This window comes from Megascapheus bottae, chromosome 14 (genome assembly GCF_031878675.1).
Source record: "Megascapheus bottae isolate mThoBot1 chromosome 14, mThoBot2.hap1, whole genome shotgun sequence".
Taxonomy (NCBI): domain Eukaryota; kingdom Metazoa; phylum Chordata; class Mammalia; order Rodentia; family Geomyidae; genus Megascapheus; species Megascapheus bottae.
In genome coordinates, this window is record NC_143522.1 from 26349478 (window position 1) to 26360922 (window position 11445).

The 11445-nt window shown below is 52.0% G+C and overlaps 1 protein-coding gene across 1 annotated transcript; it reads left to right on the top strand.

Moving 5' to 3' along the window:
- The first annotated feature begins 122 nt into the window (after positions 1-122).
- Positions 123-7396, top strand: Glrx5 (glutaredoxin 5). Its single transcript, XM_090344783.1, has 2 exons — positions 123-532; positions 6859-7396. Exons 1-2 carry the CDS (start codon positions 235-237, stop codon positions 7035-7037), a joined length of 477 nt encoding a protein of 158 aa, XP_090200909.1. The 5' UTR covers positions 123-234; the 3' UTR covers positions 7038-7396.
- The last annotated feature ends 4049 nt before the right edge of the window (positions 7397-11445 follow it).

Sequence of the window (11445 nt, forward strand, 5' to 3'; positions counted from 1 at the left end):
GGAAGCCTGAGAGACGCCGGTCCCCGCGTGTAAGGCTGATCCCACCCACTGGGCGGGGTCAGCCACCCAATTGGGGGAATTCCAGGGACGGTGGGCCAGGGTCGTCCAATCAGAGGAGCAGCCGGGAGCCGGTCCAATGAGGTCCCGGGGCGGACGGGCCTGGCCGCCGCTGGCCGGGAGGGGACCCCGGGAGGCCGCCGAGGTGACGTCCGGGGAGCTGGCGAGCGAGCGGCCATGAGCGGGTCCTTAGGCCGGGCGGCGGCGGCGGCGGCCGTGCTCCGCTGGGGTCGCGTGGCGGGCGGCGGCGTCCGGCTGGCTCCCGGCGTGCGGGCGGCGGGCTCGGGCGCGGGCGGCGGCCAGGCGGAGCGGCTGGACGGGCTGGTGAAGAAGGACAAGGTGGTGGTTTTCCTCAAGGGGACGCCGGAGCGGCCCCAGTGCGGCTTCAGCAACGCCGTGGTGCAGATCCTGCGGCTGCACGGCGTCCGCGACTACGCGGCCTACAACGTACTGGACGACCCGGAGCTGCGGCAAGGTCAGCCCGCGGGGAGGCGGACGGCCGGGGCCCGGAGGCCCGGAGCCGGGCTGGAGTTGGGGTTTCTGAGGCCGGCGGCCCGGGGTCCAGTGGGCAGGTGGCCGCTGGGCCAGGCTCGGGTTCCAGGGAGCCCCCGTCCGTCTGGGGATGCCGGCGGCGGGACAGCACCGAGGGCGGTTCCGGATGGAGGGTCTTAACGGACTGCCGCCGACCTTTGGGGGGAATCCACGGGGCTCTGTTTCCATGGCCAGCTCGAACCTTGGCGTGCCCTGATCCTCACTTGGAGGTCCGGGAAACGCGATCAGCAGCAGGATCCCCCCCTGGCCTTGTGGACTGCCCAAGCGTGGCAAAGAGGGGGCCCCCAAGGCTCGGAGGGCAGAGGCTGGCCCTGGGCTCCTGGGCTCCTGGGCTCCTGGGCTCTGGGGCCATTCTGCTTACAGACACCTGGCAAGGGGTAACGCCGATCCCCAGCAGGACTTAGTTGGGGTCCGAGGGAAGAAGCTGGGGAACGGGAACGGTGAAGGACGTTTAGTTTTGGATCCTCAAGCGGTGGGAACCACGTGTGGGGCTTGGGGTTTACTTAGGCTTGTAGGGGAGAGGAAGCTCCAAGGATTTCCGCCCCACCAGCGAACGAACTGCCACCTCAGTACGGATTTCGAAGACTAGCTGGCCCCGTGGCCTTCGACTGTCCTGGTGGAAGGAGAGTGGGCCCTGGCAGCGAATTAGCAACGTTCCTGCATTTTGTCAAGCGGTTCAATGTGTCAGAGCTCTCTCTCCCTTTTTTTCTAAGTGGGGAAGAGAGGCCAGTCACTGGGACCCACCAGGCCTGTTTGGGGTAGGTAGAGAAACAGGGGAGACTGTACTGGATTGACTTGGAATGGGGTGGGAGGAAGTCCTGTTTTCCAGTTTCAGGGACTGGCCCTCCCATATCCCTGGTATCCAGTGCTCCTTTTGGGTGTCCGTGTGCTAGAGAGAGAGGCTTGAGTGTCAGAATTTACTGTACTCCATGTCTGGCCATAGCCCATATCACAGGAATTGTTGAGGCAGGCCTGTTAAGGAAAGCACATTGGAGTCAGAATCCTCTGTGGCCAGCCCACGGCCCAGCCTTGGACAAGTTACCTACCTAACTGCATTTTTCTTTCCAGTAAAGTCAAAATGATGAGATACAACTTGGGGAAGTTTTTTTTTTTAATATATAAGGAAGCAAAAGATAATAAACATGTTAGAGAGTTTAGCAATCTGTTGGTAATGGTAGATCCAACCGTTGTGGTAGTTTTGGTGGGTGGAATCCATGAGGCAAGTGTGGTTCAGGAATGAAGACCCCCTCAACTGTTTGCAGGTTTTACCCTATTACCATGTGTTGTGCTCAGTGTCCTGGGTCTGATCAACCAGAAGCCAGCTGTTTGTCAGGCTCAGGCTTATCGACACAGGGGTCCTGCCCTTCAGAGGCAGCTTTTGGCTTCAGAGATAAGTCAGTAACTAGTCTGCAGCCTGCCACCTGCAAATCGCCTGTGTGGCCCTCAGCAAAAAGTTGTGTCATCGATACCTTGCTTAATACGACATTTTGAGGATCTTTGACTCTCCTGTTTAGCATAAGTGGAAATAAGCTACATTAAAATGTTGCTCGTAAACTGAATATGAATGGAAATAAGAACAAATACAATAGCAAGAATGTTCCTGTTTTCTCTTTTACACATTCAAGTTTTGCTCTCAATCCTTAAGCATTCACCTAACAGGGGAAAGAACCTGTTTCTTGACTTAAAGACTTCACTGGATTGTCATTTTGGTTAATAAGTGTGTTACATAAGTAATTGGATAGGTGTAGTGGCTCACACTTGTAATCCAGGAAGCTAAAATCTGAGAATCAGTTTGAAGCCAGTCCAGGCAGAAAAGTCTGTAGGCTTTTATCTACAATTAATCACCAAAAAGCTGGAAGTGGAACACTGGCCCAGGTGGTAGAGTGCCAACTTTGAACGAAAAAGCTAAGAGACAGCACCCAGGCTCTGAATTCATACCTCAATACATGCATGCACATGTGCGCACGTGCACACACACACACACAGTAATAATAATAATCAACTATAAAATGTCTTTTTTGACTTGAAAGGGTATTAATGGCAGTGCTAAGTCAGCCAGGGGCAATGTGATGTAAGCCTTTCCCAAGTGGGGCCTCCCTTATTAGGGCAAGTTAGGACGTGACCACAGGAGGACATGACCTCACGTGAGCACTGTCTTGCTGAGAGGCTGTCAGGCAGCTCCAGCTGCATGGATCTGTCACCTTCTCCAGATGCAAGATCACTGGGACCAGCAGCTGGACGCTTGCAGAGACAGCTGGACCGTGGCAGGGGGCCCAGCCCCCGGGACTTCACTGTCTCCTGAGGCTGCCTTGTCCTTTCAGGGTCCCAGAGAGCCACAGAGCTCAGTGTTGCCCCATAGCCCCCTTTGTTTCTGGGGCTACAGTCTCCAGACCTGTTTGTGAGAATTTAGCCTTTGCCCTGCAGAAAACCAGGAATATGTTATGCAACCAGCATGCTGAAGTCGGCTTGTGTGAAACAGTGGCTGCTGCAGGTGGCAAAGGCTGCTCTTCAGTCACATTTTACTGTGTGTGCGTGTGTTCACATGTGTACAGTGCATGGCCTGTTATCTCAGCCATTGCTAAGAGCTTGTGGAACCCTCTGCTATCTGTTGATCATGGTTATCTTTCCGATTGTAGAGTGTTGGAAGCTATTTCTCACAGCCAGCTGGAAATGCCTGCTGGCTTCTCTTCCCACTCTTTTGTATGTATGTATGTATGTATGTATGTATGTATCTATCTATCTATCTATCTATCTATCTATCTATCTATCTATCTGTCATTTTACTTGGGGCTTGAGCTCATAGCCTTGTGCTCCCCCTTAGCTATTTCAGTCAAAGCTGGCTGGTGCTCCCCTTCTTGAGCCAGCTTCCATTTCTAGCTTTTCTACTGGATAATTGGAGATAAGGACCTCTCAAACTTTGCTGCCCGGGCTGGATTTGAACTGTAATCTCAGATCTCCGCCTCCCAAGTAGCTAGAATTATAGGTGTGAGCCACCAGCAATGGGCTAATATTAAGCATTTGGAAATAAGCTCAGCCTCCTGAGCAGCAGGGCAGTTGAAGCCTTAGCAGACTGCTAGCAAACACCAAAGCTGAGCCCCAGTGGCTGCATGTGTCACCATGCTGCCTGTGAGAATTAAATGATACCTGTACTTTTGATGAGGGCAGAGACCTGCTGCCTCCCTCCTCCTTCCTGGTTCTTGGCTAAGAGCCAGACAGGCCAGCTTCCTCTAGAGGCAGGGAGGAAATCCCTCCGCCTGGATGGGCTGGGGGGACGCTCTCTCTCTTCATCTGGTCAGTTATAAGCACTCTTAGATGTCTGAGCATGCTGAGTTCCAAGAAAATTCTGTTTATAAGAGTATGAAGAGGAAGTGGAGCTGTGGCTTACTTGGTAGAATCTTAACTTTGAGAAGATTCAGGGACAGCGTCCAGGTCCTAAGTTCAAGCCCCAGGATGGGCATACCAAACACACAAAAATCCCCCATCCGAAACTCCTAACTGTGAACTCACCCAGTGAGTTGTGATTGCAGTCCCCACATGCCGTCTCCATGCGTTCCACCTCATCTGTTCCTCCATAAGTCATCTCTCTGGAGTGCGGTAGAGACGTTAGCATGGAGAGAGTGGCCACATGCCCTGGCCCTGTACAGGGAGCTGTATGGGGACAGTTAGGTCTCCTCTAATGGGCACAGTAAATCTGTGAGAAATGTTAGTTCCATTTTACAGACAAGGAGGCTGAGACTTCCCACTAACACATTGCCCAGAGGCTGCAGTTACAGCTCTGGCGGTCCTCTCCTGAGTGCTGCAGGTTTCCACCCTCAGATCACTTCCCGTCATTATAAGGCCAGTCTCCTGTGATGAAGGTGAATAAAGTGTGACATTGTCTCTGGTCACAGAATTAGTCTCCATCAGAAGCCCCGTAGAGAAATTCAGCCAGGGACAAAGAAAAGTATAATTATGGTGTACTTAAATAACTGACTGTCCAAGCCTGGAATGAAGAGGGGAGGAGATGGGTATGACATAGTGCCTGCCTAGCAAGCTCAAGGCCCTGGGAGGAAAACCATTCTGGGAGGGAATTTTCAATTCATTGTCTGCATTCATCTTTCTGCCCTGAGGTTAGAATGTTTGGTTTCTTGGGACCAGCACCATAAACAAAAATCCACACTTGGGTCTGATTTTCTAAGTTTCAAGCAACAGATTTAAAGAACTCATGGCAGTGCAGTTATGAAAACTAAAGTGTTTAATCAATGACTTTTGGGCCCATCAACTCATTTTTATTTTCTGCTTAGGAAGTGTGGTCTTTCACTGTTATAGCGTTCTCTCCTCACTCTGTGGGAATAATCACATACTTCCTTAAATATTTAACATGGTTAGATTGGAGGAGGGTGGTGGGTACTAGGACTTGAACTCAGGACCTGGGCACTGCCCCTTAGATTTTTCACTCAAGGTTGGCACTCTACCACTTAAACTATGACTCTACTTGTGGACTTTCCAGGGCTGACTTCAAAATCAAGATCCTCAAACCTCGGCCTCCTAAGCTGCTGGTGCTGAACATACATGATGAGATTGCTGCTTAGGAATGGAAGGTTCAGGTTGGAAGTGGTGGAATGCACTTGCGATCCCAGCACCCTACTGGCTGCCGAGGCTGGAGGATCTAGAGCTCAGGGTCAGCATAGGGTGTCTAGACCACACTTTTCTCAGAAGCATCCAGCAGAGCTGAGCTATGAGGCAGGTGAGGTTGGTCTTGACCCTCTGCCTTGGGGGAACACCTTGGATACTGCCAGGAAAGAGGCTGTGCAAATGTCGGGGGGGGGGTCAGAACATGGCCAGAGAGCTGGCGAGCCGGAATCTCCTTCCTGGGCCACTGCTGGTGTTGGGGTGTTCCAGACTACACTGGGCTGAGGGCTATTGGATAGGATTCCGGCCAAGGACCTTCTCCCAAACACCCCTGATTGAAGTCCTGGGAGCTGAGCTGTGACTGAGGCACCTCTGTAGAAAGGGATAGTGCCAGACAGTGCACTCAGCAACTGTTTTATAACATTCACACCATTAAGCTTGTGGTTTGCATGGCCTGTAGGGGCAGTCATTTTATTCTGAGGTCAGCGTGTAGACCCTCATCAAAAGCAATGGGTAAAGATCTGTTGTGAAAGATTGAAAAAAACTGCTATTATATCACACACACACAAAAATGATATCTCTGTGTAAAAAGGTGTGTAAGGAGGCTTAGGAGCAGTAAAAGGAGCTCCGGATACCATAGACGTTTAATGATACCAGGAGAACCTTGCTGCCTGCACTGTGGTAAAGGAAGTTCCCATGGACTGTATTTAAGAGTAGAGCTAAAACTGGAACAACCACAGCTCTCATGTTGACCTGCTTTTATTAGGATGACAAGATTGAATCCGGCAGGCACTCATATGCCTACGTTCTTAGTCCTGTAAATACACTCTAGGGATTAGAAATTCTTGAATATCTAGTTGATTTTTTTTTTTAAATAGGCACCCAGAGTAACTGAGAAGCAGTTTTTTCCAAAGCCTAATGGGGACCTTTTTTGCTGGAGAGGGCTCTGTGAAGCCCAGGCTGGCACTGGAATTCACAGTCCTCCTGCCAGCTAGAGGACTACAGGTGTGGGCTACCTGTCCAGCTGGTGACCTCTTGGCTCTGGCTGGGTTGTGATGTCTAGAGAAGATAAAACCTGTGGCTCCTGGCTTTTTTCTGTAATTAAGCTAAGTGGATTTGTGCATGTAGTGGTTGTTCAAGGAGGGGTTAATTGTGTATTTCCATTCATCACTAATTCTGCTCTTCTCCCCTCATTCCCACAACCCTCCCACCCCTGTGCCAATACTGGGGCTTGAACTCAGGCCCTGGGCCATGGGTACTGAACCTGAGCCTTTTCCTTCAAGGCTGGCACTCTACCACTTTGAGCCATAACTCCACTTGTGGCCTTTTACTTGTTAATTGGAGATTTCTTGCTTGGGCTGGCTTGTAACCTTGGTCTTCAGATCTCAGCCTCCTGAGATCCCAGGTGTGAGCCACCAGTGCTCAGCTCTATACCACTTCTTGTGAAAAGCCTCCAGAGGTGGAGCTGGGAGGAAGTGGAGGGACCAGGCAGTCTGTCCAGGCTTCCCACACTGGTCCCCTCGACAGTGAGGTGCGCCCTGGTGTAGGGGTAAAGGGGAGGCAGGGCTTCTGCTGGGTGCGGGTGGGGGTGAATGCCACGACTGATCGTTTGAGTAACGCTCCACTGTCTCCCCACAGGCATTAAAGATTACTCCAACTGGCCCACCATCCCACAGGTGTACCTCAATGGCGAGTTTGTGGGGGGCTGTGACATTCTTCTGCAGATGCACCAGAACGGGGACCTGGTGGAAGAACTGAAGAAGCTGGGGATCCGCTCCGCCCTTCTCGATGAGAAGAAGGACGAGGGCTCCAAGTGAGGCCAACGCTGCCCTATGGGGCAGAGACTCACTGCCTTTTGGAAACGCCTTACCACACCGCGTGCCACGGCCGCCCTCCTGGCTGCCCCTGGCCGTGAGCAGGCCAGCTCGCGTGTGATCTTTGCGTGAGATTGTCCCCTTGTGACCTTCACAACCCTCTGCATTGTACCAATTCAGTTGTGGACACAATTCTTCCGGTGTTGTCTTCTTCACCGCCCTTCTCAAATGTGTCAGTCACTTGGCAAAGATGCTATAGCCCCCAATTGTTTTTGTAACTTCTATGCAGAAAAATGATGGACAAAGAAGAGAATGTGGTAGCTGGGGTGTCCTTTTTAAAAATAAACTGCCAGCGCAGCCAATGGCGTGTGACTCTGCTTTGGGGTGACTGGCACTGGTTCTCTTACTCGGCTGTTTGACTTGCCAGAGGCAGCTGCACTCCACTTCCCTAGGAGACAGATGTGAGGGTGTGGCTGAGGGTGTGTCCCCAGCCAGGTGTGAGGGTGTGGCTGAGGGTGTATCCCCAGCCAGGTGTGAGGGCGTGGCTGAGGGTGTATCCCCAGCCAGGTGTGAGGGCGTGGCTGAGGGTGTATCCCCAGCCAGGTGTGAGGGCGTGGCTGAGGGTGTATCCCCAGCCAGGTGTGAGGGCGTGGCTGAGGGTGTGTCCCCAGCCAGGTGTGAGGGCGTGGCTGAGGGTGTGTCCCCAGCCAGGTGTGAGGGCGTGGCTGAGGGTGTGTCCCCAGCCAGGTGTGAGGGCGTGGCTGAGGGTGTGTCCCCAGCCAGGTGTGAGGGCGTGGCTGAGGGTGTGTCCCCAGCCAGGTGTGAGGGCGTGGCTGAGGGTGTGTCCCCAGCCAGGTGTGAGGGCGTGGCTGAGGGTGTGTCCCCAGCCAGGTGTGAGGGCGTGGCTGAGGGTGTGTCCCCAGCCAGGTGTGAGGGCGTGGCTGAGGGTGTATCCCCAGCCAGGTGTGAGGGCGTGGCTGAGGGTGTATCCCCAGTCAGGTGTGAGGGCGTGGCTGAGGGTGTGTCCCCAGCCAGGTGTGAGGGCGTGGCTGAGGGTGTGTCCCAGCCAGGTGTGTGGGCATGGCTGGAGGAGGCCTCTCGGCTGCTGACCCAAGTGGGAGAAAGGCCTGGCCTAGCTACGGAGGTGTGGTGTTCTGGGTTTTGTTTCTCTGAAGGTGTTGGGATTAAGACCAGGGTCTTGAACATGCTGAGCAAGCTCTACACTGAGGTGCATCCCCAGCCAAGAGTTTACATTGTGGGTTTTTCTTTCTTTGTTTTTTGTCACTTGAACTCAAAGCCTGGGCGCTGTCCCTGAACTCTTCTGCTCCAGGGTAGTGCTCTATCACTTTGAGCCAGAGCACCCTTCTGGTTTTCTGGTTGTTAATTGAAGACAAGAGTCTCACACACTTTCTTGCTTGAGCTGGCTTTGTACTATGACCTTCAGATCTCAGTCTTCTGAGTAGCTACAATTCCAGGCATGAGCCACCAGCACCCAACTGCACTGTTTTTTTTTTTTTTTTGAGACAGGGTCACCCTTTTTATTCCAAGATGGCTGGAACTCCCTGTGTAACCCAGGCTTACCTTGGACTTGAGCCTCCTGCCTTAGCTTCCCAAGGTCAGCTAGTGTGAAGAGCCAGGAGCCTCCACAGTGACCAAGGGGAAAGAAGTCCCTCCTGTCCCAGGTGTATCGCCCTGCAGGAAGCTCTCCATCATCTGCAGGGGCCAGGCAGCACACTTAGTCATGCATCCCTAGCCAGGTGGCTCACGCCTATGATCCTAGCTACCCAGGAGACTGAGATCCACCGATCAGCCAAGCAGATAAACACAAGAGACTCATCTCCAGTAAAGCAGCAAAGTGAAGAAGTTAAAGCGTGACTCAAGTGGTAAAATTCCCACTTTGAGTGAAAAAGCTGAGTGAGCATGTGAGGCCATGGGTTCAAGCCTCAGTACTGTCATATAAAAAAATGCCGGGAGTTTGGCCTAGTGGTTAAAGTGCTTGCCTAGCATGCATGAAGACCCGGATTCGATTCCTTGGTACCACATACATAGAAAAAAGCCGGAAGTGGTGCTGTGGCTCAAGTGGTAGAGCTCTAGCCTTGAGAAAGTCTAAGGACAGTGCTCAAGCCCTGAGCTCAAGCCCAGGACTGGCAAAAAAAAAAAAAAAATGCCTTCTTGGGACTGCAGAAGCAGGTGGAAGAATACCTTCCCATGATAGCCACTTCCTTGAAGCCTTCTCCGTTTCCTTCGTGAGAGGCCTAGAGGCTTCTGCAGGCAGCTGGGCCCTCAGCTGCCACCCCTCCCCAAGAGGTAGACATTCAGAGGAAAGGAAATAGAGCTCCTCCTGCCCTTTCTCTGCTCATCCGAAGGGACGTGGCTGCTGTGGCCAGCGTGGAGTGGCTTTGAACTTCCTTCCTTGCCCTTGGGTCATGGGAGGTAGGAGGTCCTCAACAGCACCCAGCCTAGCAGCAGTAGTGACAGTAGTGCCCAGGCTCAAGCTGGAAGACAGGCACCTGGATCTCCCGTGTCTGCTGTGTTATGCTGCATGGGAGCCTTTTATCTCCTGCAGTATTCTCTGTGGTTTGCGTCTGTGTGCCAATCCTAGGACTTGAACTCAGGGCCCAAGTGCTATGCCTTACATAATTTTTTGCTTACGGCTAAAGCCACAGCTCCACTTCCAGCTCATGAACTTTCCAGCCCGGCTTTGAACTGCAACCCTCAGACCTCAGGTAAGGACACAGCTGTCAGCCACTAGCATCAGCTACCTGGTTTTTCTTTTGTGTCATTCCTGGGGCGTGAACTCAGAGTCTTATTCCCTCAGTTGGCCAATTTACTTATTTTTGTTTAAGACTAGTACTCTACCACGGCTTCACTTTCCTGCCTGGGCTGTCTTTGAAACAGGATCCTCAGATCTCAGGAGGCTAGCTAGAATTACAGGCGTGAGCACTTCCAGGGTTTAAAGAGAACCTAGATACGTCCACATCTGTTAGCTAGAAATTTGTCCCTGGTGCTAAATGACCACATGTAATGCATTTGACAGGGAAGTAGAGTATCTCAGCTGCTTTAGGGGACAAGGGAGTGTTCAGCCAGAAAGATTATTATTGTAAACTATTTTCCTAAGGTTACAGTTTGATTTACTGCCAGTAATCTGCTCCTTCCCCACTTTGGGATTAAACACCAGCATTCTACCACTTCAGCTTTACTCTAGGTTTGTTTTGCAAATATGGTTGTATGTCAGACTGTGATCCTCCTACTTCTGCCTCCTAAGTAGCTGGGATTGCCAGTAGATACTACTAAGCCTGGCCCTTTCTGCCACTGATTTGACTATTGCTATTTCATAGTATAGTGGAAATTCTCTTCTGAGCCATATTAGGATTTTGTCATGTAGAGTAACACTTGAAAGAGAAGTTAGACAATGTGTCAATTGTCGATTGTAACTTATCGGTTGAATGGATTATGATATTGTGTTGATGGTAATTAGCAGGGATGCCTTTTGCCAGATAAAGGTGGGAAAATGTCATAGGAAATTTGCTGGTGAAATACAGGAACATTTGTAGATTACCCACGTGACCCATCACTAGCCCTGAGCAAGCAAGTGACCAGTTTTGTGTGTCTCTGTTGGGGGAAAGTTTTGTCCAGGCTAGTTTTGAAATGCATTTCTCAGATCTCAGCCTCTTTAGTAGCTGGTTTTACAAGCATGAGCCACAGGTGCCTGACTCACTTAAAAAAAGTTTGTATTAATTGAGAGGTGTCATTGTGGTATTTCAGCTGTGCGTATGTGTTTAGAACATCTTTCCTGAGACTTGGAGGTCAATCCACTGGTGAAGGTCACAGCCCTTACAGTGGGGCTTGAGCTCTGATCTCCATTCTTCCCTGGCAGAGTGAGAGTACCAGACTGGGCCCCACAGACAGAGTGGCTCTGGCAGAGTGTGTGGGAGAGGGGTCCCAGGAGATCAGTGGCTCTCCCCACCAAATCCCACCTTCAGTCCTATAGGAAAGAGGCTGGGAGGCCCCTGGCCATTGTGCAGCACACTGGGAGGTCAGTGGCAGTGTGGCAGCCTGAGCAGGCAGAGCAGGTGCCCACCGGTGCTCAGTGTCCAGGGGAAGCCAGGAAGACCTGTGTGCAGACTGGACCAGCTGACCTGGTGGAAATACAGACAGCAGGCGTCACTGGGGGCTGCAGAGGAGCCCTAGCCAGGCCAGGCTGCGCCTGCCTGTCCTGTCCTGCCTCAAACACCTCCTGGCCTGCTGCCCTGAGAGTTGACCTTTTCTCTCTCCTGTGCACCTCCACAGTCCTCAGCCCTTTCCTTTGTCAGTTTGTCCCCTGGCCCCCTCTGGCTATTGGCAATATAGTCAAATGAATTAGGCATTTTTATTGCTCCCCCCATTTGAATTTTAAGCTACTTTATTTTTT